At 35.7% G+C, this 27,407-nt stretch overlaps 1 protein-coding gene across 2 annotated transcripts in view; it reads left to right on the forward strand.

Annotated features, from left to right (window-relative positions):
• ALCAM (activated leukocyte cell adhesion molecule) overlaps positions 1 to 27,407 on the forward strand; it is a 192,824-nt gene that overhangs the window by 149,571 nt on the left and 15,846 nt on the right. The window contains exons 4-14 of one of the 2 annotated variants that reach the window (XM_033129984.1): positions 4,863 to 4,927; positions 6,168 to 6,255; positions 6,714 to 6,896; positions 11,076 to 11,203; positions 12,663 to 12,795; positions 16,777 to 16,889; positions 19,019 to 19,154; positions 19,263 to 19,396; positions 21,931 to 22,063; positions 23,984 to 24,022; positions 24,313 to 24,430. In XM_033129984.1, coding sequence (XP_032985875.1) covers positions 4,863 to 4,927; positions 6,168 to 6,255; positions 6,714 to 6,896; positions 11,076 to 11,203; positions 12,663 to 12,795; positions 16,777 to 16,889; positions 19,019 to 19,154; positions 19,263 to 19,396; positions 21,931 to 22,063; positions 23,984 to 24,022; positions 24,313 to 24,430 — 1,270 coding nt within the window. The remainder of the gene's footprint in view (positions 1 to 4,862; positions 4,928 to 6,167; positions 6,256 to 6,713; positions 6,897 to 11,075; positions 11,204 to 12,662; positions 12,796 to 16,776; positions 16,890 to 19,018; positions 19,155 to 19,262; positions 19,397 to 21,930; positions 22,064 to 23,983; positions 24,023 to 24,312; positions 24,431 to 27,407) is intronic. The other variant, XM_033129990.1, reaches the window with a different exon arrangement.

Below are 27,407 nucleotides of genomic sequence, written 5' to 3' on the forward strand. Positions count from 1 at the left end.
ATTTTCAGAAATATTTTTTAAAAATGCTGTATAGCAATCTGAAAAAAAATACAATTGTTCTAATAAGATAAAATTTGTAAGCCATTCTGGAATACAAAAGATTTCTATGATTGTGAAAACAAACTCACACCCACATACCATAGTACCCCCTACCCCCTTCTCTTTAGAATGTTGTTGAAACAAAGTGATTCTCAGAAAAAGAATTTGCATTCCAGGCTCCGGGCCAGGGAGAATTTAAATAGACAAGTTGCACACTCTGGAAAATGGAGTTTTTTATACTAGAAACCGTGGGACACTCCACGTCTAATCAAATGAACAGAACAGCTCATGGTAAAGAAAGTGTTTACAAGAGCATATAGGGGCTTCACTTTTTTAAAAATAATGAATGTACTTTGGGTCGCTTTTTAATGAAGCAAACAGCAGCTGTGACAGGGAGGCTTTCATTCTATGCATGTATATATTGCAGTCACTTAAGAGCTACTAGACTCATCAATCAGTCCTCTGTTTCCTTCTGTCCAATCACCTAGCAACATGGACTGTGTACCACAGATTGAGTATGCTTGACGTGAGCTAATTCCAGGTCAGCTTGCTGCAGAGTGTCATCCTCATAGGCAAAGTCAACTTGGTTTTCTTCAAACTGGAAGCCCTGACTGACAGCTTTGTTACCTCTGGTGTAGGGTTGTTTGTTCAGTTTTAACCTATAGCTCAGATGCAAGAAATCATACCCATAAAGCAACCCAGATCCAAATAAATCACATGCTTTATTAGCACTAATACAGCTCTTTAAAATTTTTTTGGTAGTTGAATGGCATCAAAATCAAACTATGTTTGCATTTAATGCACTTCCAAAGTTAACACAACCTTTCAAAAATAAGAATAGACCTTGAAAAGTTCCCAGAGTTTTATTCCAGTCATTGTGCAAAAGGCTTCGAGGTCATATGGGAGCCCAGATTGCCACATGGCTGTCACTGGTGTAATGGAAAAATCACTCCCCTGGTCATCCCGAGACCTAGCTTTGTTAGGCTGAAAATTTCTAACCTTGGACAAGTCCCTTCACCAATCAGGGCTACACATCCCCCCTCATTAGTAAAATGAGTTCTTTGAATTAGATGGCAGTTTTCCCACTGTGTTTCTAGAATCCTTTTGAGGAACTAATAAAGAAGGCTGAGGAGGTGAGAAGCTGTTTCTGCTCCATTAGCTAGAATTCCACCTACTCAATATATCAAAGTCTTTTCATGATAAATTTTCAGGGGAAAAGATGGGGCGTAGGCAGAAGAACTCCAGCTCTACAAAAGCATTTGAAAGCTACCAATCCAGGCTAATCTGTCTACCCTCTTGGACTCTGGTGTTTGTGATGTTAAAAGGAAGACTGATCCCATGACAGATTCTGAGGTGGTGTACACCTCGACCAGCTCTTCTCATTGTGATGGGCAGTGCTGGTTGGCTTCATGCAGTTATTTTGGAGCTTTCATTTGTATATGTTTTCAATGCTTTATCAGAATCGAGCATCCTTTCTCCTACTCTCCCCATGAAAGTTAATAAATATGAAAGTAATTATTTTTGGAATAAAGGAAGCAGAAAATGACCTATTGAACAAATGAGACCTATACCGTATATTTCATTTTGATTCTTTAAATATATATATAAAAAATACCATTTGCATCTCATAAGGAAAACAAACTGATGCCACGCTTAGAATGGTTTACTTAAAGTTCACCATGATTCATTAAGGATGATTGCTGGCAAAGTACTGAGAGAAGCACTTTTGACTCAACATAACAGTACACGTGCCTTATTCTGCTCTCCTCCCATATGAAACTGAGCTACCCTGTGTGTGGCTTTCAATAACACTGTACTTTATGGGTGATAAAGAGCAGTTTTGTATTCATCATTCCATCATCACGTGGCTGAGGGAGACCCTTGACAAAATTATTTTAATAATGCAAACAAATTTGGGGCGTGGCTTTTCCTTTCACCTCTATACTTGGTTATGAATCCTTGAATCATATTAAGACAGAATTGATATAAAGATTTATTTAAAACACTTGGGAATCAATATGCAATTTTGCTAAAATAATACATGTCCTCTTTTGTGGTCCTCCAACTAATCCTCATCGATTGTTACCAGCTAATAGAAGAGCAAATTACATGCAGAACATATAGTTAATATAGAGGGTTGGAAACAAAAGTTTAAAGAGAAAATAACTCAAAGAAATGCAATGGGAATTACCATTACTTCCACAATACCCACTGAGACTCTCTCTTCCAAATAGAAAGATGAATAACAGTGTAAAGAGGACTAAACTTTAAGCGTCCTTTCATCAGTTTTCCCTGGATTTGCTATAGTGTCATTTTATTGAAATAAGAATAAATTCTAGAAAATGTTTACGGAAACAAAGTAAACCTGGCTATGTGTAAAGGATCAACAATTATAACACAGGAAGTGCTTATGCTCTTATGTGCATTGATAAAACATCACAGGGTTTACAAGCAAAGGAGAGAAATATATTCTACACATGAGGCAGTATGTGCCCAGCTGTTCAAGTAGGTGATTTTAGTGAACTAGAAAGTGATGCAGCTTAGCCAAACTGCCAACCCACATTTTGTATGTAGAGCCTCGGTTCTTTCAGAAGATTTTTCAAATCTCTCCATGTATTTCAGGCATAGATGCTACTGAAGAAGACAGGAAAAGAAGTATACCTTTTTTCTTGTTAATTTTGAGTCTTGATTCACCACAAAAATAAATTTAATATCTTACCTCTCTTTAGCTCTCAGAGAGGTGTTACTAAATACTAACTGATTTTAGTTCCCAGAGGATTTTGGCTCACTGACTTAAGCCCCAAGAATTTTTAGTGTGTTTAAATATTTTGGTTGCAGCCCTCTCTCAAATGAGTTAGACATGTGCCTTAAAATACTAAATTCTGTTTAGAATTTAATGTTTTAAGGCACATGTTTTAGTAATAACTCAGAGTTGTAATTATGAACATTAATGACATTACATTGAAATAGTGATAACATCAAGGCTTACTGATGTATGGAAGACTTTAATCCCCCACAATATATTTCCCAGAAATTGCTGTTTATTTTGAGATTTTTGTCAGTTTTTTATAAGTATTTTAGTCACATTCCTAAAAATCAGGTGGTGAGGTGTCACTTCTTGTTTGGGCTAATGTAATTGTCTCTGTTATGCCTTTCTATTCTTCTATATTTATTTTTTCTATTTTTCTATCTTTTTTATGATTTGTTTCCAATCTACCGTGTTTCCCCAAAAATAAGACCTAGCTGGGCAATCAGCTCTAATGTCTTTTGGAGCAAAAATTAATATAAGACCCAGTCTTATTTTACTATAAGACCAGGTCTTTAATATAATATAATATAATATAATATAATATAATATAATATAATACTGGGTCTGATATTAATTTTTGCTCCAAAAGACGCAGTAGAGCTGATTGTCCGGCTAGGTCATATTTTCGGGGAAATATGGTACATATTTAGAAAATAGATAATCACTCTTATAAAAATTATATTAGGAGAATTATATTTCTAGAATTAATAATAAATAGTCCCTCCTATAATTAAAGCACATGAGTTCCACACATAGGCAGATTTATTATTATTCATTATTCTAATTTGTAATATAAAACATAATAGCAAAGGGGAAATTAACTCTCAATATTAATCTGAAGAAGGTTACATTTTTGCATATAGTTTTAGTAATAATTCATTTTGCTTCTCCTAAGATCTTTTGTCTTCATCCTTGTTTTCAATGGTCTGCATAGGTAACATTTCTGATAACTGAATTCAAAATTGAGTGATAAATATACAAAAGCCAATTTACTTTGGTAATCAAAATTATAAGTATTAGAGATGGTAAGCAGTAAGACTATGAAAGAAATAATAGCTAGTTTTTATTTGCCTCTTTATATAAAAATAGAATAATTCTGATCCATGAAACTCACAAAAATCAATGCCAGTGAGACAATATCATTTTCTGTAGAATAATTGTTAAAGATAACTAAAAAAATTTAAAAATCCATCAATGATAGAAAACTAGCAGTGAAGAATTAAATAACAAGTTTAAATGATACCTTGTTGCTGGAATTTTTAATCAATTCTTTCTGAAGGCTCTGTAAGAATTTATGCTTACAAAAATTCCTATATTTAAAATGCTTCTGTCCATCTCAGCTTCCAACTCCGAAAAAAATCCCCCCACATTTATAGTTTCATGACGTGACTTCACTTAAAGATAAGGTTTGAGATGCACAGGAAACTTGGGCTTCTGCATCCCTGAAATATCTTAGTATTTCTCATGATTTTAGAGCAATGATTCTTAAATGTCATTGTGCTTAAGAATCCCTAGGGAACTTGATAAAAATGTAGACTTGTAGGAATTTCCCCCAGAGATTCTGATTCAGTCAGCAAGGTAGGGCTCAGAAATCTGCATTTAAAAAAATTACCCCTGTGATTTTGATTAATGTGTACTGATGTCTTCACCTAAACAAAGGGGAAGTTATTGATAAGTGGACATGGTCATCAATAGGAGATAATGCATCCTATTTAGTACATTAACCTCTATTTCAATATCAAATCCATAGTCAGTTTATGAAGCATCCAAACATTATTGATATCTTAGTCAAAGGAGTTATAAGCATTTAAAATAATACTTAAGATAATAAAGCAAGTATTCAAAGGAGGTGGACTAACTAGGTGTCTTAATTATATATTATATGGTAAATCTATTCTATATGGTATTGCTTGATTTTCTACTTTGAGTAAATGAATTATTTTTCTAAAAGCTAAATTATCATGTCCTTCCATTCTTCCACATGTACTTAAAACTTTTCTCTACTTGACTTTAGAGGAACCATCTAAACCTGAAATTGTAAGCAAGGCACCATTTCTTGAAACACAGCAGCTAAAAAAGGTAAGAACTTGTTTTTGACTCATTTCTTTTATATAGCTTATTATTCAAGTGTCTTCTCGTGGCCTCAGCTGCCAGGACAAATAACATGGACTTTGCCTCTTGTGTAGCTGACAGCGTTGCAAGTGCCAATCGGAACATCTGCACAAGGTAGAGTGGGGACACAGAGGAAAGTAATGCCATTTCCGAAGGGAGAAGAGGAGACTGAGAGTTAAAAAAAAAAAAAAGCATAATTCTTTCTTGTTTGAATGAGCTGAATGTTTAACGGAATCATGAAAGATGAGTAGATTTTCTCCAAACCAAAGGTGGAAAGGGCTTCCCAATAATTTGAAATAATATGGTGTGAAAAAGAATGACATCTTTGGAGAACATCAAGTTTTTGGCATTGCTAGAACTTTGAGTGCTAAGACAGAGGGGAATCGAGTGCAGAAAGATATAAATCCAGAGAGGTAAAGAGAGGATGGATCATGACAAGCCTTAGATGTTATGGAGGGATTTTGGACTTTATTCTATTGACAAATTAAACTATTGAAGAGTTGAAGTAAAGATGTGAGAAGATCAGATTTGAAATGTTACATTAGCAGAGATTTGAAGGGAGGCTGCATTGAAGGAAGGACAAAACTGGAGTTCCATATTTGGGCACAGCAGTTGACTAAGAACCCCACTTTCACTAGCTAAAATGCCTCAATTTTCCTTTTTGAGGGAAAGCAAGTCGGGGGTTCTTTGAATCAGGTTAAGTTTTACTGCATATTACTTGATAAACATTAAATGTTGAAGTTTGAAGAAAAATGGTGGAGATTATAGATCATGCTAGGTATACATGCTATAGTCTGAAATATATGTAGTGTGAAACTGGAGCGGCAACCCTACACTAACATTGTTAGTGATTCTTGAATACCTAGATCTATGAATCACGGTAATAGCCAATGTTAACATAATTATGTTATTCAGTTAATGTTCAAAATGTATAATGTCAAAGTGAATTTAGTAATGCTTTTAAATGAATGAGGATTTATTAATAGGTGCAGCATCTGTTGCATATTTTAAAATGGACAAGACCATAATTCTAAGTGTAAGACATTGTTTCTATACAAGACAGCATTTTTTTCAGTTCTTAGTGCTTGGAAAATGAATGGGTCAGGAATTCTTTGAGGTAATTCTAAAATCCCCTGAGCGTTCTGGGCTCCCAAATTGACAGCCACTGATGAAACCAAGGTAGTAACATTTCCTCTTTATTTTTCAGTTGGGTGACTGCATTTCAAAAGACAGTTATCCAGATGGCAACATCACGTGGTACAGGGGTGGAAAGGTGTTGCAACCCCTTGAAGCAGGTGGGTATGAACAGGCAATAAATTCAGATGACCTGTTTTGACTTTCTCTTGTCTAGGGATTCCTTAGACTGTCCTACATCTAAATGTGTTGCCCTCTTTTGATCTATGACTCTATGCTTTGTTACTTTAAGTGTCCATTAAATCATTAAGTGAATTTTAAAAACGTCGTTTCAGCCCTTGTACAGAAGAATCAAGAGCAGAAAAAATTATTTCTGTATACAGCATGTTCTAGAAGTTAATTAAAGTGAGTGGGAAATAAGATTCCAGTGTTCTATTTCTGTCTATGTCTCTGATTCATGGTTTTGAAAAGACATCCTACCTCAGTACATGTCAATTTCCCCTCCTGTTAAATACAGGGAGAAGGGCAAAACCACTTCTCAAAGACATGTGACATATAATTAAAAACTGTGAGTTTTCCGATGAAAAATCCTATCACTAGTGTTCTTTATTTTCTTCAGTGGTGGTCATAATTTTTACAAAGCAAATGGACCCAGTAACTCAACTCTATACGATGACTTCATCCCTGGAGTACAAAACAACCAAGGCTGACATACAAATGCCATTCACCTGCTCTGTGACATATTATGGACCTTCTGGCCAGAAAACAGTTCATTCTGAGCAAGTCGTCTTTGATATTTACTGTAAGTATCTCAACATATAATTGTGGGATTTGAATGCATTAGAAAGAATATTCAAATGCTTATCAATGTTTTAAGTTCCCATCCAAATGCTCGTTGGATTCTACTTCCAACTCCCCACCCTACTCCATAGCACCCAAATAATCTCTTCCTCAAGGAAAGGCCTCTGCAATAAAGGTTTCCAAGTCTTGTGATATCTTTCACTCTCTATTTTGCTATTTATGAGCCTTTTTTCTGTATTGTGCTAGATGCAAAGTCCCTTAAAGACAAGCTCTCTGACAGTCTTATCCCTTCTGGTAGTCCTCAGCCCTGGCACATAGCCATGAATTTTATAGGAGTTCAAAATGCTAACTGCTGGTTTTCTGAATGAATGACAAATGAATAGAGGCTTATGTCTTCTAGACAAGGGATTTCCATTTTAAATTTATTTTATTAATGAGATCAATTGCATAAGTTAAATAGGATGTTGTATTCCAAGGTGTCTTATTTAACTTTATTTCATAGATTTGAAACAGAATAATAGACTATCAAGGAATCTTCTTGATCATCGGGTCTAACTCCATTATTTTACCCAGCAGTAAAGCGTGGCCCTGAAATTTGCCCTAAATTAGCGGTAGAGACTGGATTAGAACCCTTTTCTCTAATGCTGTGCTCTTTCCAGTAAGACAGGTGCCAAGATTATATCATGATTAAGAGCCAACATGCTGGCAATCCAGTCTCAGCACTGTCAATTACTGTGTGTTTCTAGAAGAGTAGCTTAAATATTCTAGGTCTCAGTTTTCTCATCTGAAAATAAGAAAAATATAATACATACCTCATAGTGTCATTATGGAGATTAAGTGAAATCACAGATTTAAAATAGCACACTAGACAACACATTAAATGCTCATCATTAAGTACTATTGTCATTATTATTAAACGATCATTAGTACTACATAAGCATAGGGTAGAGATATCTTTTGGGAAAAAAACACAAGAAAGAATTTTATTATTTAAAAGAAATGAATAAAAAATTCTAGTAATACTGCCAAATGTGTAGAATCACCTAGTACTTTTACATCTATTCTGCATAAAGGGCATAAATTACAGTTGAGCCTTCAGAGAGTTTTATCTCATCCACATTTCTATTTTGGGTTCATAAAGTGTGAAAACTTATATAGTAACTAAACTGAAATTGTCCTTCCCCTAGTACTAAAGGGTCATTTTACGTTTAACTTTGTAAATATGTTTGAACTTGATTTAAAAGCGAAGATTGAGAAGATTTCATCACACACAGCTAGCTCATCTAAAATCAAACTATTGTTTCTGTAAGGGAAGGAAGAATTTTGTCTGTTCAAAAATATTCAATTGGAAATAAACAGTCTTGCTTTAAGTGCAGGAGTCGAAGAAAGAACATCAAGATCATGACAAAGAATGGGAGTTTGGCTTAAGAAAGAACAGGGAATGACATGGATGTCAGGCATGGGGATTTGGAGGGGCAGCACAGTCCCTGGTCTTATTGAAAGAAATGATTTTACTCTGACTGGCTGTGTGGGGTGCATTGGGCACGGCTTTTGAGAAGGTACAATATATGCAGTGCTGAGCTTCACGGTAAAGACCCAAAAGTATTTAAGACCTAGTCCTGACGTGTAAGGAATCTGCTACTCCAACAAAGAAATGAGACACCTACATCAGAAGTAAATTGTCAGTGCAAGGTTGCATGTGGGAAGTGCCACAGGAACTTGGTGAACAGTCCTAAAAGCTCTGGCACCCAGGGACAGCGATTGTCAGATTTTAGTGCACTTCAGAATCACCCAAAGGACTTGTTAGAACACAGGTGGCTGGGTCGATTCCTACTGGAAACTTCCCAATCTCATGCATCTATATGCTGTCACTGGTCACTATGCTTATATCATATGCAGTTTTTACATTGTTGTAGTCTTAAACGTTAAGTTTGCTGTCATCATAAATAGATTGAAAGTTCACTGAAGGCAAGGAATATGCTGTTTTTAACTTTATAATCGTGAAGCTCAGTACTGCATGTATTGTACCTTCTCAAAAGCCATGCCCAATGCGCCCCACTCCAGCACTTAGTACCTGCAAAGAATAAATATTAGCTAACAAATGAATAAATGACTGGCCAGAGGATAAATGGAGAGATGGGAGGAAGAAAATTTGAGTAGACTCTTTTGTTTATTATGCAAGGGTATATAGAAAGTAGAGAGGTGGAAAATTCTCAGCTGACCTAGATTCAAGCCAATTGTAGATACCAGGTTAAGAAATATTTATCTCAATCTTTCCATATGGGGAATATGTGAAGGGGTTTGAATATCATTGTAGTACTCAACGCATTACTGCAAAATTTATTTAGAGGAAATACATAAGAAGGAGTAAAAAAGACAAAGAATGAAATGTGATGGCAGTGTTTCAAGAGCAGGTTACTTAGAGCCTCGACGAGGGAAGTGTTAGTTGGAATAGAAGGAGAGAATCAGATGCCAAATATAGTCAGTATTAATCATTAAGACTGGGCGATTGAGTGGGTAAGAGACGACAAAGGGGAAAGCCAGAGTAACTGACAGAATGATGATTTACTAATAAAGTAAAATTCAAAGTCAGGGGCAAGGGGTGAGCAAAGGGTCATTAGTTTTGTTTCAGGCACGGTAGTGGACCTCGAGAAAGTTACTGTGAAAAATCAGACATTAACCTTCTGATCTCAGTTTAGTTCTTCAGCCCTCCCAAACAGAGCAGGGTCTTTTGAAGAAAGGACACAGAGGAGGGGAATTTTGAAATAGAGCAGGAAGTCAGACGTGATCGCTAGCTGTTCTGGTGTCAGCTTCTACTGGAGAGATGTAACGCAGTGACATGTGACAGGCCAACACTAGTCAGAGGAGGGCCACGTAAAAGAGTGAGGGAGGCGTAGAAATGGAAGGTCAGTGGAGGACCAAAAACAAACTTCATTTGCTTCCCAACTTTACTGGAAACTGCTGGTGAGAGGAACTATCTCAGGCAAATTTAGAAAAAAATAAAGAATATTAAACCAATACTTTATCCTCACAGAACATTTTGGACAAACAGATAGTCAGAGATGCCCAAGCATGAAGAAAAGGCAAAGAAGCAATCTATAACAATCCTTCTAAGTTTTCTTTTCTGCACTTTAATCTTGGAAATATGAATAAATGATTGCAAGAAATAGAAAAAAGCCTCCAAATCTAGCACTTTTTCATCTTGCTCTATTAGCTAATAGCAAAATAAGTCTTCATAGATATTTTTTAGTGTAACCAGTTTGGAAATACAGATACATGCCTCAATAGTTATTAATCCTTGTGGAAAGGTGCTCTAAAAATAAACCTTTGCATTATATGATTTCAAATTCATTGTTTGTTGTGTTTATCCAGCTATGTCACAAATGGATATGTTAGAAAGTGGGTGATTTATAACTGCCTACACCACCTCCTTTCATTTCCCATTTGCTAGATATGGTCCACTGTATCCAACCTTTAATTTCTTTAGCGTTCTACTGTTGAGCAGTAGCTTCAACTAAAGAATACCCTTTGGCCTTATTTTCTTGATAAAAATGACCAAAATGGAATGAACGTTACATCTTGGCTCCAATGAACAGAACAAAATTACAATACACTTAGAGTCCTGTTGATTGTGTTCGGGTCTCTCTCAGTTCACAGTACTCATCTTTTTGAAAGCAGATCTATGCTCCTACATGCCAGAAATCTTGCTGGTGTTATTTAGCTCATATCTCTTTTTAAAAAATGTAAGATATTATGTAATATGAGTGCAGGGGTGCCTAATAGCTTTAGCTACTTTGCCAGCTGACCCAGTCTTTCCAAATTTTAAGATTCACATAATATAGTTAAATTGTCATTATATTGAAATCATATATGAGATTGTTCCTACTGGTCTTTTACCTGTAAAATAATTATGGTCATTCCTACCTCAGTTAACGGTATTTTCCTAGGAAGAAATTGATTTTTATGTAAGAGGGTCTCTTTGTAGTTTGCTCTAACCAAGATTAGTACTTGGTATAGCAAGTAGCTATTAACTTTAAGCCTTCTATAAAAAGATATAGTTAAGTAATTACCATTGCCAGCTTCTTGAGAAAATTGTCTATAATTTAGTCATTTACATTGTATGTACAGTGTAATTGGATACTTAACGAAAATGGTTAATTTGTATCTATGACTCTTGCAGATCCTACAGAGCAGGTGACAATACAAGTATTGCCACCAAAAAATGCCATCAAAGAAGGGGACAACATGACTCTTAAGTGCTTGGGAAATGGTAACCCTCCTCCTGAGGAGTTTTTGTTTTACTTACCAGTAAGTGTTTACAGATTACTGCTTGAGCTAGGAAGCTATTATTTTGTCCTGTTGTTTGGCAGCGGACTCACATTAAGGATTGTATGTACTTGGGCATCTTAAGTGACACAGAATGTTATTCTTGGGGACAATGGACAGCAGTAGAATGTCCTTTGAAAGCTTTTTCAGCATCTGCCAATGTTCTTGCCTTTTTTCTCAATGTTAAGAGATTTCAAGGACAAAGAGAAAAAAAGCTGATCACAGGAACCCATAATTACAAAAACTCAAGGTTTCGTTATCTAAGTAAACTATAAGAATCTGGTCCTCAGAAGCAGATAACTAAAATGAAGAGTGATGGCAGCAAGTGGTCTAATGTGGATTCCCAATCTACCCATTTTACCTTCAGGGACACATTTGTAAACCTCTGAGGTAGGGACAGTTGTGTGGCACATTGTATTGAGCTTGATAGACTAAAGCTTTGGCTATACCTTACGATTGCATAGTCTTCAAATTTTATCAGTACCATAGCTGAAAGAAATGATATCGATAGAGAAAGAATAACTTGGAAAACTTCTCTAGGATATGTTCTAGATGCCACAGTGATATGGAGCCAGACTAGGAGAGAGCTCATCTTAGGACACATGCCTGCTCTCCCACAGCTCTTCTCTGTTTCTGTTTGACATCACCTTCCATTGAGAGAAGCCATGTATGATTCTACATGCATTTACTGCAGGGATATGTTTACAAATGTCGTCCGCTGTATTACTCAGTAGCATTTAAGAATATCACCTACTACAGTACTCAGAAAACTAACATAAGTCATTTATTTTAGACTTTGTCTCTCCCAATAAATTGATGTATTGTTTTTGTCTCATTCAGAAGAGAAATTTTGAAACTAGTTGTTTCCACCTTGGCTATCAGGGATGAAGAACAAAATGTGTTTCTTAATTTTAGCAACAATATCTAGTGATTATCATTTTTTGTTAACATATATTCCTAGTTCATATATATTTTTATATTTTTAATTTGTTACTATTTTCTTTCCTCTTTTTCTTTATTTTTCCCCCTCTTACTTTCTTTCCTTTTCTTCCTTCTTTCCTTCCCTCCTTCCTTCTTTCCTTCCTTCCTTCCCGTTCTTTTTAATTGGATATACAGCATGCTTTCTTTTCAGTTGCCTTGAATCTTCCTGTCAAATTAAGCAAGGTATAAATATAAAAATAAAATATTGGAAATTAAAAAACAAAACATAGCCTATGCTGTCAATAAAATGGATGTCATCAATACAATGTAAATTAACTCGTCAATATCAATTATTTTTCTAGGAATCAGGTAATAGAAACTCTACTCTCATTTGTCCAATCAAAGAAACACATTCCCTTTTTTGTTCTTATTTGAGAAAGTTCCATTTTCATCAAGAAATACAACTGTTCTTATTGTAGCTACCAAGTGTAATCATCTGACATTTTGTCTCTATCAAAAGGGACAGCTCGAAGGAATAAGAAGCTCAAATACTTACACACTGACAGATGTGAGGCGCAATGCAACAGGAGACTATAAATGCTCCCTGATAGACAAAAAAAGCATGATTGCTTCAACATCCATCACAGTTCACTGTAAGTCACCTTATTCTTCATTACCAACTTCACTTCAAGACCTCTAATAGTCTAATTGGCTATCTTTTCCAATGAATTGCAGTTGTGTTTTTGTTAAATGATGTGGTTTCAACTGACTTAATGAAGTGCATAAAAGCAAGGTCCACTTTGGTCGAGATTTGCACTGCAATTGTGAAATCTTGGACAGATCCGATAACTGCAACTTTTGGTAGTGGTAAACCATCTTTTTTTCTGAATATCTTCAATTTGTGGCATCTACAAAAATATACACATGGATCTGAAAGAAAGAACTCATTTTATCTTTTAAGAAAATATTTAGGAGATGGCTGGTTAGCTCAGCTGGTTAGAGCGTGGTGCTGATAACACCAAGGTGGCGGGTTCGATCCCCACATGGGCTGCTTTCAGTTGCGCCCTCCTTAAAAAAAAAAATAAAAAAATAAAAGATATTCTTGAAGTTCACAATGTTTGCATTTGGTCCATAAAAGTATAGATTAAGTATCTTTTCAATTACCGAATAGTATTAACACCAAAACTCAGGCAACACAAAGTAACTATAGACCCAAATTTGGGAAAGGTGGTGGAGACCACAAAAAGCCATTTATTGGCTTCTCTAGAGAAGATAAAAAAATTTTTGGAAAGAGAACCTCTTCAAAATCACCTTGAAATACGTTGGTTGTTTTTTTTTGTTGATAACTTTTAACCTACTTTTGAACTTCAGGTACTCCAAAAGTCGTATTTATTCCAGGGCGATTGAAAAGATTTTCTGTCTTTCTTTATAGAAGCCAATCAATGGCTTTTAGTGGTCTCTGTCTCTGTTTCCAAAGTTGGGTCTGCAGTATACTTTTATGGGCCAAATGCAAACCTTGTAAACTTCAGGAATATCTAAATATTTTCTTAAAAGATAAAATGAGTTCTTTCTTTCATATCCAAGTGTATATTTTTGTAGATGCCACAAATTGAAGACAATCAGAAAAATGGTTTGCTACTGCCAAAAGTTGCAGTTATTGGATACACATAGACAAGTTTAATTGTTGTGTTCTTTATTTTGTAATTCCTGACAGTCTATATTATTGATGTACCGTATGCATCATGGACATTGGGCACTAATTTGAACTGCTCACTGGGTGGCACTACTATTTACAGAGTGCTTTGGGCAAATGTCGGTCTTGCTTGGAGGCATAGGCCAAACTCTCTCATGCGTCTTTCGCACCCAACAGCACCATCAATAAGGTTTCCTGTAGACATGGACCACTACAGTCCCATTGAGTTTGAGGGGTTTCTTTATTTTAAAATTGAAACAGTCTTTAGAAATCACTCTGAGGAAATGATTTGAATCTTTCACTCTCCCATAATGCTTGGAAAACATGTAGGACAGGAGCTAACACTTCAGGGAGGTATAAGGAGGTCCATTTTGGAGTAGAGTAACCAGATGGTTGCTTTTGAGTGTCTGATGTTGGAAGCACACTCTGGGGAGACCTATAAAGACAGTGAACTGTTAAGAAATATTTACGGCCAGGCCATCTCTCTGCTCCATATTCATGTTGCACAGATCTGACTGTGTCTGTCACTAGGGATTGTTTAGACAAAAAGCGGTGACCTCTGTGGATACCAACGGTGCTAATTTTTCTCTGAGGACTTGTCAGTCATGGGACAATCAATCCAGCCTGTCCCCTGTCCCATGGGGGGGGGTGAGTGAAGTTGAGCGACTATAACCAGCATATTGCCTATGAAATAACCCTCTGATATTGTTCATGAGATCTGTGGGCCAATAACCAATGATCCAGTGTGGAGAGATGGTATGAAATGTTTATGTTTAAGAGATGTTAGCTATTCAGAACCTGAAAGGAGAAGACTCCTATTTGTATTGTGTGTACATTAGGAAGGGAGGGATAGATAACAGACTGATAAAGCAAAAGACTTGGCTGCAGCTACATAATACCTCCATGATCAGCTGTGATAAGAAAACAAAATTAAACAAAGCATGTAACCATTTAATTAGAGTTCAGTGTATTTCATTGGATTTAAATGCCTTTTAGTTTTGACAGGTAGGTGTTAACATTAGGTTTTAAATCTTATATTGCTCCTTAAAAGCTGAAAAGGTATTGCAAATAAATCAAGATTTTCCTCTAAATTACATGAAATGAAAAGAATCCTATTTTTGCCCACTTATCTTTAATTGCTTGTTTGTTTTCCAAAACCAAGATGTGTTTTTTTTCCATTGATGACGAAAGGGAGTGTGGACAGAGAAGCTCCAACCCACACTTGCTCGTGTTTGCAGAGCACCCCTCTTCTCAGGGCTTTCAGCCTCTGACGCTTAGTTGCTGATGAAACGTCTGCTATTCCTCTGCCAATTCATGCACATGTCGATTCTTCATCAGAACTTCCAAAGTGCACCAACGTCCTTTAACATCTCTTACCACTGGCAGGTTAACTGTCCAGCAAAGAAAAACTTCTAACTCTCTCTGAATAGAACTTTCATTTAAATATAATCCATCCATATATTCTGAGGAAACTCCACTCTTCTCTGTGATAATGCATACTTTAATATGAATGAGAAATGAGAAAGCATGCTTCTTCCCTTCGTTCATTCAACAATAGTTTTTGAGAGCTGACCCAAAAACTATGAGTACACAGTGGCAACTCAAGTCATCGTCCCTACCCTCATGGTGCTTACAGCCTAGCCCGAGAAACAAGTATTAAAAAGGATATACAAACAATCAGCAAATTGCAATCACAACATGCAAAACCAAGGAGAAGCACCGGTTGTCCTAGCAAATTCCCACTGCTGTAGAATGACGCCCTAACTCTTCGTATGGCAAGCACAATCCTTTACAATCTGGCCTCAATTAGTTTATCTTCCATGTGCTGTAACCATTCATACCAAATTAATCACTGTTGTGAATTCTGTCAAGCTCTCTCACCTCTTTGCCTTGGATTATGTGGTAGACGTTTTTCCTGTATCTCCACTTACACAGCCCTTCTCAGCTATCAGGGGCCACGAGGAGAAACCGCCTCCTATACAAAACCTTTATTACCGCATTAAAACCCGGGTTGGCTCTGGCCTCTAAACTCTCATAAGTCTTTGCTTTTGTTTGTAGCCCTTCCTTTAGTTTTTCCACACATAGTTGTTGAGCTCCTGAACATTTGCTGCAAAGTGCTGAGTTCATGCTGCTGTGTAGTATAGGTGCATAACTGAGTGCTTGTTACCTCTGCCTCAAAAGCTGTAAATTGTGAGCTCGTTATTCATCTCTGTGTCTCTCATCAGTGCTTGGAAGGTAGTAGCTGTGCAATGAATGTCTGCTCTATTGAATTGAATTTTCCTCATATAGATTATACTATGACAGTAAGATTTTTATAGAAAATACTGTCTGTCTGAAAGATTATACGTCCTTAGATGTGTATATACTCTATTTTTAAAAGATGATATCTGCTAACAGTGTACCTAACAATAGATCTTATTTAAAATTTCAACTATATGAAAAATTGAGTAGGATTTTTTAAAAGTATTTAGCTGCTGTAGTCAATTCTCTCTGAAGAAGCTACATGGACGACCTCATGACTTTTCAGTATACTACCTGCTGGCTAAATATACTTGATTTTTCTCACAGTATGCTTTACTCATTCTTTTAATAATATTTACCTAGTCATCATCTTTATTTTATTCCAGAAGTGATTTAAGAATTTTTTTCTTAAGGTGATAGACCCCAGGGTAATGCTTACATGGAGTGAAAACATCAATCATGTTAACTGCAAATAAATGCATAATCGATTCGATTGGCCAGTCACTTGTCTAAACTGGTCTCAAAGCTGATTTGAAAAAACGACTGATTATGCCACCGTTCAGTTATTTCAGTCACATAAATCAATTCTGAGTTTTCCATGCAGTTAGCGGGTTTTTTGTTTGTTTGTTTCTTCTCTAAAATATTGTGACTATCCTACTTTACTGGCATTTGCATTTCAAGCAGATTTTTTGCTTCACAGATTTGGATTTGTCCTTAAATCCAAGTGGGGAAGTGACCAAGCAGATTGGTGATGCCCTGCCTGTGTCATGCACAATATCTGCTAGTAGGAACGCGACTGTGGTGTGGATGAAAGTAAGTAAAACTCCTTAGTGATACTTTGCTGTTTGAATTGATTCCTTCTTAGACTTCTTCTGCATTTTGCATTATATCCAAATATGTATATTCATGGATGATGTGTTTATACACTCACACTCATACTCTCTTTCTGTATATACATAATAATGCAAATCACGTCACAATAACATTTTAGAGGTACTCAACAATAGCATGGCATTTATAATTGATGCTCTGAAACTTAGTTTGGGGGGGTATTAATTTAATTATGTGTATATACTAAGTAGTTATACAGATATACCCATGTGCATGGGCACACACAATATGAGACTTTGGGGCTTAGCAATTTACGATGTGTTTTAACCCACATTATTCTCACATGACTGTTACAACAACCCTATGAAATGTGCAGGCTACTTATTATTTCCCCACGCTATTCATAAAGAGGTTGAGGTGACAGAAATCAGAACGCTCATAAGTAACAGAGTAGAAACTTGAGCTCAGGCCTCACTGAGTGTAAATACTGGGCTCTGGTCACATAACGTTCTGCTTCTCTGCCGAAACTAACCTTAAGTGTCTGAATGTGGGTTCCACTGAATTAGTAGTTCCTTGGAGGTACATTTTCACCCGTGGGCCATAGTCAAACATCTGGAACATTCTAGGAGCTTAGGTAGGACTTCCTTCCTGAGTGCTGATATATTCTTGCAATTGTCTAAATGTGGGCGATTACCTGGGGATCACAATCACTGCTGTATTTTTTTTAGAGTGAGAAAGTAGGACTGGTAATTTGTGATTTGAGACAAAGTTGCCACCAAAGCAAATGGTTGTAACTATGATCCCTCCCCTCAAATCTTGGCTAGTATTTCTAAACACTCAGTGCATTTTTTACCGGAACGTGACATGTAACAGGAGCATTTAACCGGTAAAGTATTGACAAAACACATACAAACCATTTGAAATAGGAATTGACAAGTATTATCTTTATAAAACATTGTGAAGAAATGTAGTGCTAGAGTTTCTTCTTCATGAAAATATATATTATTTTGTATTGCTATTTGATCTCTTTTAATGCTAGATCCCGTTATTTGTTCTCTTACTCTTAAAGCTTACTTTTAAAGCTTAGTTTCATTTGTCACTTTGCTTTAACCACAACCTCATGCAACTTCTTGTTCACTCAACTAATTAAAGTGTTGCTCCATAGACTGCATATTTAACATAATATATTTATAGCAGTTGGTGGTGAAAGGGCTAGACAAGTTCTAGACTAATCAGTAATATTGTGAACCCTCATAATGTTTTTACTACTGGTCTGGAGAAACTAGTTTACTTGGCTAAACCAGTTTCTACATCAACTGCAATCACTATTGTTAATTAAATACCTAATGTCAGTGATGCTGGTCAATATTTCCCAGCCACTGGTTAGTTGATGGGAGTAGGAAACAATTCTTAGTGGACAAAAACCACATAATCTTAGGATTATGTTTAGTTATCTGCTTAGGAGCATTTCAATTCCTGGTAAAATAGCATCTTTTTCTGTATATCAAGTGTTTTTTTAAAAAAATTTAACGTTGTATTTCCTTTATTCATAGAAATTAGGATAGCAAGCTGTTATTAAGGGTTTCTTTAAAAAGCATTTTGTCATAATGGCCACGGCTCTGTAAGGATTCCCTGTCTTGCTAACTGTATGCTACAAAATGACTTTCATTTTATAGAATGAAATTGATTACATAGCTCAGTGACTGTTAATCCTAGTTCATCTACATTTACTACAAGGGATAGTTACTATGAATTGAGAACTTTCCTTAATGTAAACACATTATATTATTCATATAATTAAGTCATCAAAACAATTCAGTATGGCAAGATTATTACCCCATTTGACAAATAAGGGAACTGAGTCTCAGAAGCTTAGGAACCTGATCCAAATTATAAATTCAGTAAACAGATAAGTCTTAAATAAATTTCTGGCATGTCTAACTCTAAAACTACCAAGGAAAAAGAAAGTCTACTTTTGAAAGTATGTAGTTAAGAAGAAGCTTGCATTTTCATTAAACTGGAAGAATAATTTTCGGCTTAATTATTATCTAATAAATATATCAAGAGTTATTACTGTGCCATGTGAAGTAATTAACTTTTTATTTAATCAGGATAATACCAGGCTTAAAGCTAGCCCATCATTTCCTAGTCTCCACTATCAGGATGCTGGAAATTACGTCTGTGAAACTTCTCTGCAAGAAGTAGAAGGACTAAAGAAAAGAGAGTCATTGACGCTTATTGTAGAAGGTAATAAAATATATGAGCACAAATTCAAATTTTTCTTTGAGAATTTGATATATGGTTACTTTTATTATCTCAGTTCAACATCTTATTTTAATTTTAATGATACTTTAGGAAAGCCTCAAATCAAAATGACAAAGAAAACTGATCCCAGTGGATTATCTAAAACCATAATCTGCCATGTGGAAGGATTTCCGAAGCCAGCTATACAGTGGACAATTACTGGTAGCGGAAGTGTCATAAATCAAGCAAGTATTGGTCTTCTTGTTATATGCTGCACTTGGCCCAATGTGGCACTTTATTTAGATGCCTAAACTATGGGCTAGCTTCTTACCAACGTGAAATTTGCAGTATGTTCTCAGAGGAAGAGCTTGTGAAATTCTTAATTTTCCCAAAGGCAGGACATGGCTCAAAGAGAAATTTAAAAACCCAGGGCCATGGAGAATGGAAGAATCATTATATTGTAGTCAGTATCTGTTTTTAAAAGAATGTAATTTGGGTGTTCTTCCATGGTCATTAATTCCTGAAAGTTGGGTGATTAAAACATAAAGGTACGCACTTTTCTGCATCATAAACTTACACATCAGAGTATGTGGCCTCCATTACTTTGCTTACTTATGCACATTAAGGGATATTTCTCCTTAAAATTAGGCCCTAGAGTGTGGTGAAGAACATATTCACTGTTTCTGAACATATGGTCTGATTTGTGTATGCCTGGGCTAGGACCAGAATAAGGAAGGCTAGGTAAACATGCAGTGTCTAGGATGTTGCCTTGTGAACAAAAGTAGACATAAACCAAACCTTAATATTTGTACGGTGCCAGGATATTTTAATAATAATAAAGGGCTAAGAACTTATGAATACTACCAATAATTTTCTCTTCTCTTTGACCAAAAAAAGAAAAAGGAGAGAATCTGGCCTGTCACTAGGGGTTCAAAGCTATAATCCCATTGCATTGCCAGTCTGCTTGGGTTACTGACATTCTTGTTAATTCAATTTTCTCTACAACAGTCTATGTCCCTCTTCTCAGTGGAGCCCTTTAAACACTCTTCAGCAACACCCAAAGGTTCCATTTGATTATCTGCATCTTCTGTGCTGCCTTCTTCCCAGCTTTGGACTTGAAATCTGAGAAGGCATGCACATAAAGCAGAGTTGCATTTGCGTTTTAAGTTAAAATTTCTATTCTTTTTCTGTGCAGGAAAGTTGGGCTGCTGGTTCAGGTTATATAATGTGGTTTTGCAAAGCGAGATGAAGTTCGGCTGTTTTATGGGTGATGCAAATATATTTACATAACTCCAAGTATGGAAGGTCCCCAAAGGAGCGGGCACGCTGAAGCAAATGAGTCCTGATTTGGTTAGGTGTGATGGGGACACACAAGAGAGCATGCAAGAGGGGGACAAGAGGCTCTGGGCCCCTTACCTGGAAGGAAATGCTGTTGTTTTGTTTCAAATAGAGGCCTCAACCACCTGAACCGTTGACAAATGCACAGATTTATGTTTTTAGCATCAAAAATGATCGTTTCTTTTCTGCTTTATTCTTTTGCTCTCTAGTTCAATTCAGTAATAATTAAAGGTTCTTTTTACCTATATTAATAGTAATGCGTGCATAGGAAATACAAAAAATAAGCACACAATAAATATTTGATGAACGTAAAGATACAAAGATTTAAAAGGCCATCCTAGAAATGAGTACATACATTTTGTAGAGATAAAAATAACAAAACCAAAGGCTCAGTGAGAAAGTCATATGAAAAATGCTAGTGGGAAGTGGTAAAATAGCAGGTGAACTTACTATGAGGATAAAAAGAATCATGCTATTCTTCATTGTCAAGGAGAAGAACTGATTCTGGCCCACTAGGCAATATGTTATATTTTGTGCTGATCCATCCATAATCTTTTATTTGTTCCCTCCACAATCACATGGTGAATCTACCATTTTACAGCTCCTGAAACCTCTGTCCCACCCTGACCCAGGGACTAGATGATATCCCTAAGCATGAAATTAGCTCCTGTTCTCAAAGTCCTTACACTGTAGATGAGGAGAAAGCAAATAGAAACCCACACATGGCGTGTGTATTGTAACTGAGAAAAGAGCACAAGTGCGTATTTGCTTTAGTGGTATTGGATTTAGGAGTCAAGTCCTGGGGAAGAGAGTCAAGGGAATTGTCTCTTATGTTTGGAGGAATTCAATGCAGTGATTGTCCTCATTAACACCTCCCAACAACCAAATGAATTTACCAGTCACTAAAAAAGACCCCATCCTCTGTAATTAGCTCCCAAACATTGAGAAAAAATAGTTTGATTTCCCATGAGTAAATCATACATAAATATGCCCTTAGATGTAATGGTTTAAGATAAAGGAATTAACCCCTGTAGAGAAGAACAGGGTCATAATTTACAAATAAGAATTAAATTCATTAATTTATTAGGGGAAAGTTGGTGATTAATCATTAATTAATTATTTTGAGGCAAGTCCTATCATGCCAGAATATTAACTAACCTGAGCTTCTATTGAAAAAGATGATTTTAATTAATTTAGAATCTACAATATTAGAATTTACAATAGTAGCAAAAACAGAAATCCAGTTGTGGATTCACTACTCTTTTTCCTCCCTGCTCTAGCTGTAAATCCGAAGTGGTCTATGGCTATGACCTTGCATATGCCCTTGAAGACCAGATAGCACGCAGAGCACCACATCTATCCTATTTCACTCAATATTACTCTTTCCCATGTTTTTAATCTTTTTCCATTTCTAAATCTACATTCCTTATTTCTTTTCCAGACAGAGGAATCTCCTTATATCAATGGCAGGTATTATAGTAAAATTATCATTTCCCCTGAAGAGAATGTTACATTAACTTGCACAGCAGAAAACCAGCTGGAGAGAACAGTAAACTCCTTGAATGTCTCTGCTAGTGAGTATTTCATTTCTGGCATTAAAAAAGTAAGAAAATTTGAAGTTATTCTTCATTAGTTTAAAATCTTCAATTCCATCTTCCTATACTGCATTATGGTAAGTTTTATTTATTTATTTTGCATTTGGTATCATCATCATAAGTTTCTTTTTTGTTTGTTTGTTTTTTTCTGGTATCCATTCTTGTACAACCCTTGTCTTGACAGCTAAATCATTTTATGTTTTATGGGTCAGAGACCTTATCTTGTACAGGAATATTTCCCAAGACCAACAGAAGATATGAATTGAGTTGCTATTATTTAATCTATGCTTTGTGTTCAAAGTACAGATAATTAATTCAAAGATTATCTTAAAACATTTCTGTAACCGTTTTAACGTTGGTAAAATTTTAATTCCTTTTAATCTATTATTTTGCATTCCAATTCTTTGTGGTATTTATCCTACCCTTATTTTTAACAGGAATGTCACGTGCTTCAAGTCATTCAGCAAATTGGTAGGGAAACTGATATTAGAATTCATGAAATCTAGTTTAAAAAAATAATGCTTTTGAATATCATATTTGAATCACAGCTTAAAACCTGATATATGAGATTATGTCAAAAAAAAAGTGCAAAACAATCTGGCAATGCTGAAATCAGGGTAATATATATATACCAAAAGCAGCTTCTTCTGAAAACAATTGTCATTTATTTGAAATTGTCCATCATCTTCAATTCTGTCATTGTTCCTATTACTATGTGAACCTTAAGTCAGGACTGGCATTGAATGAGGCTCGGTTCTGGACAGAAGGCTTAATTAACCCTCCAAACTTTTATTCTTCAGTCAGTTGGAATCGTGTATGTGACCTTAGCAGGACAGGAATATACCAGATAGGAATTAGCTGGAGCTAGGAGAAAATAATTGTCTGAAGATAACCATTCTTAGCAGATTATGACTAGACTATAAAAGCCTGCTGAATTGACAAGAAAAGAACCAAACAAATTTAACTCTAAAATTGGAGCATTGACTTCTCAGAATCTAATTCAACGAGTATTGATTTGTCCTACCTAGAAAGAGAACTTATCCTTTCTTCCTGAACACAAGTCTCTCTCTTTATTCTAACCCATTGAATAGTGGTTTCCTAGGCCTTGCAGTGGCTTGATCCACATTTAATACAGTCGTTTTCCAATTCAGTGCGCACCTCCTGAGATTCCACTTTAGTATGTACTAGAATTTAGATTCATCCTAGTATGTAGGAGGAAGGGTCTAGGACTCCGCACTTTAACAAACATCTCTGGAAATTCTCATGCAGACCCTTGCACATAGAAGACTATTTATGTAGTTTAATATTAGCTGGTAATCCATCACAGCAGCAGTTCTTAAAATGAACCAGGAGCATGGCACTATCAGTTGTTGGGATGGCTTTTGCAAATATCACATAAGTTGCCTCTTAACCTCAGAGACATCCCCAGTTGTAACCTCCACCCCCACCACTTTGAGAAAGTCTCTAGTGATAAGTCCCTGACACTGAAGAGGAAAATTATTTCTCCACTGTTGAGGCAGGAAAAATTGAGAAACACTGCATTGTAGAATTCATCTGTGGCAAATTGTTTCTCTTAAAAGAAAAAAAACTATGAAAAGGTGGTAGATAGTGGGGAAATTACTATGGATTTCAGATGAATACTATAGCTTGTCAGTTGCGAAATTTTCTATAGTAGATTAATACCTTTGCAGTTCTAACTACTTTCCTTTCCCTAAAACAAGATTAATTTCTTTGTAGGAAAGTTCACGCTCTATTAAATGTAAATTTTTTTCCTACCCTTAGTTGTAGAATAGGTATTTTTATCTTTGAGTATTATTACATCATACTATAATAGTAAAGGTGACTTTCATTAATCAACAAATTTTGTTTTTAATTTCATATTAACATTTTTCATTTCAGTAAGTATTCCAGAACACGATGAGGCAGACGAGATAAGTGGTAGGTACTATGCTGCCGACTCTTCTTCCTTGACTATCAGCTCAATATTTATGAAGTGTCATTGTTTTGAGTAATTTCCTTCACTGCCACAATTTTGACTTGAATTAAAATAGTGAGTGAGACAAGATAGTAAGAATGCTAAAATTTTATCCTTTAAATTCACAAGTTTGCATGTTACTAACACTAGTGAGCTTTAACCCTTTTTAATAAGAAATAATAACTAGATTTACTTCTTTTCAAAAATTGTTGGCATTGTCTATAATTGCCTGGGCTTTTCTTCTTTGTTGTAGATGAAAACAGAGAAAAGGTGAATGACCAGGCAAAGCTAATTGTGGGAATCGTCGTTGGTCTTCTCCTCGCTGCCCTCGTGGCTGGTGTCGTCTACTGGCTGTACATGAAGAAATCAAAGTAAGTCGTGGGGGAAGGATCTTCATCGTTCATTGCCTTTCACTGAGAGAAAATACAATGTGTTAATTATGCTCACTCCAGCTGGGCATGTAATTTCTATAATGGGAAAGACATATACCCCACATCAGGCTAATCGTGTTTTGCTTTTAGCTCATAGTAATGACATTGCCAACACTGGGGACATGGCTTGGGCTGTGATTTCATATGTGTCTCCTTATTTTTCTCAGCCCATAGTCTGAATTCAAGTATTTGATTTTTTCAATGTCTAGGTGGATTTTTAAAAAACATATAGAGCCTAAAGTTTTACCGTTCTAACGTTTGCCTGAAGTTGGCAGAGATTAATTGAAAGTGGCCAGTACATGGTACATGCATGGCCAGGTGTCCTATCAGTGACAGGTCTCGCCAGCAGTGAAACTGCCAGTAAACTAGAATTATCTTGTTGTCACTACTCGTTTATTCTATTTAGGTCACTTTGCTCCATAGAAGGATCTAATTCAGAGGAGGAAAAAAAATCATCATTAGTTTGTCTTGAAAAAAAAAAATTGATTAAGGTGCTAGGTACTTTAAAAATGATTTAGAAGGTGCTTAGATTTAAAATGATTAGAGTCATAAAATGATACAGAGTGTAATCTTATGAATCATCTAACAGTGGTTTATAATGCAAATCCAATTAACAAATGAAGATTCTTAACATACACATGTGCCTGGTACTTTACTCCTCATTTCTCCAGCCCTGACCCTATATTCAGATACGATTGGGCAGAGGGGGGATTGTAGCATTTGTATTTTTAAAAAGTTTCATTGGTGATTCTGTGATATAACCCTGGTTTCAAAGATGGGTTTTAAATCCCCTTATCTTACAAATGAGGACATTGATTTTTGCAAGGGGATGTGTGTAGCTAGTGGCAACTTTGTACTTAATGTTATATTTTCTTGTTGTCTAATATAACACAATTTAACAACTCAGGTACCTAAGATAACTTAAAAGAAAATCAACAAAAGAGCAAACTCAGGTTCCATGATCTTGCCCTGTAAAGATATTAGCAATTTCAATGGAGCAATATTCAAATTGAGCTGCCATCAAAGGGAAGCAGTAGCTCAGAAATTCTGAAGTGACATAATATGAGCAAGTATTGAGCTCTGTCTTGTTCTCACAACTCATCTTTGAAGTAGATACTATTATTATTAATGTTTTACATTTAAAAAAGCTAATGACTTGCACAGTTGTTAAGGGACAGAATGGTATTTGATTTAAGGCAGTGATGTTTTAGAATTTTTATGTTTAATCGCTAAACTTTACTTTCTCTCCCTATGCTTCCCTTTTTCTCGTTTTTGTTCACATAAGGCAGAAACATTTTCCTCGTGTGTGTTGTGGTTGGTGTACACATCCACTCTCACACTGCGACCTGGTCATTTCTGATCTTAGCATTTCTCAATCTTAAACAGTCCTCACTATCACTTGGTAACAAATGTGTTATTTTTCTCAGTGAACATTTGCCTAAAAGTTCATATGGATTTGTGTCCATGGTTTCCATGGAAAATTTAGAAAACTGTCTGTCCCATGGAAGTGAAAGGGAACGTAAAAAGAGGTGCCCAGAGGCAATATCTATCTTATAGAAATTCTCTATGTGTTATAAGTATCCTAATGATCAAGATCTTACCATTCCTTTAAAACCCACAATAAGGTGTTCACAAATCTAACAGCCTGGGCTAGAGGGTATTTCAATTTTATTTACTTAGGATTTCTGGTGCACTCCAAAGTAATTCCATTTCCTAAAAAAATGAAAATAAAATTTCTTTGTATCCTGAAATTGAGCTGAATAATAAATGTCAGCCCTCTACATTATGATTAAATGAATGTTATAATAAATTCTTGGAGGATCACCGATGTCTTCAATTACCCTATTCTAACTGCCAGTGTCTCATCAGACACCATTTGTCCATCTAGGAATAGAATACATTTATATGTGTATGTGTGTGTGGGGGGGTGAGGGGTGTTACTTCATTGGTTATTACCATATGGTAACCTAAATATAAAATCATAAATAAATAACTGCTGGACACTTGGCTTTATATTGTCTATAGGTTAATAATTAAGACTTTATGAATTTCCTTTAAAGTACCTCATCACTGTGTAGTGTTTACCATCTAACTTGAACATTTGTTTAAATAACTGTTGAAATAATTGAAAAGTGTACCAACTTTTCTAGAGTCAATACTATTGGTAATCAAAGTAATAAATTGCAATTCTCATCCCAAGCATCAGAGTTTTTATTAAGAATTTGCAGCACTTTTCAGATTCGCTGAGTGCTTTGCATTCCTGATTATTCTTAGTAAGTTATTCCTTGCTAGAGCCCTCTGAGATAAGCCAGCATTTTTGCAGTATGAGTTATTGTTAATCCCTTCGTCCAGAGTAAGTTCAGATTCAGAATAAGAACCTTCAAGTTCAGAATTGCAAAGGTCATTTTTAGCTTTAGTGTATTCTCTTTCTTCTCTTCTAGATAATTCTTTCAACTTTACAAATTAATATGAGGGTTACATTTCTACCTGTAGCTAATTCATCATCATTTTACATGCATATGAAAGATTTTAAATAAAAATATGGTCCGTGCTTTTCCCTAGATATTTAATGAAATACAGCCTTGTATTTACCATCCTACAAAATAATACCATCAATAGTCTTAGTGAGAAACCCATTGTTGCAAACAACTTTGACCACCAATTAAATTATGAGTCAAACATTTGATTTAAAAGCCTCAGTGATACAGCTAGCAAAGTGGGGAAGTTCGAGCAACACTTAGTAGTCCTTTGCATTGGCAATTTATAAGTCATTGGAGAGAGAGGAGAGAAACGAATCTTTTATGTCCAAGTAGAATTTAAGAGTATATTTAACATACCTAGCGGCTACTCAGCTAACATGCACTCCCCATTCCATTAATATGAGCTATATATTTTATATCTATTTTAAAAATGGAGA

The sequence above is a fragment of the Rhinolophus ferrumequinum genome, chromosome 2 (assembly GCF_004115265.2).
Source record: "Rhinolophus ferrumequinum isolate MPI-CBG mRhiFer1 chromosome 2, mRhiFer1_v1.p, whole genome shotgun sequence".
Lineage (NCBI taxonomy): Eukaryota > Metazoa > Chordata > Mammalia > Chiroptera > Rhinolophidae > Rhinolophus > Rhinolophus ferrumequinum.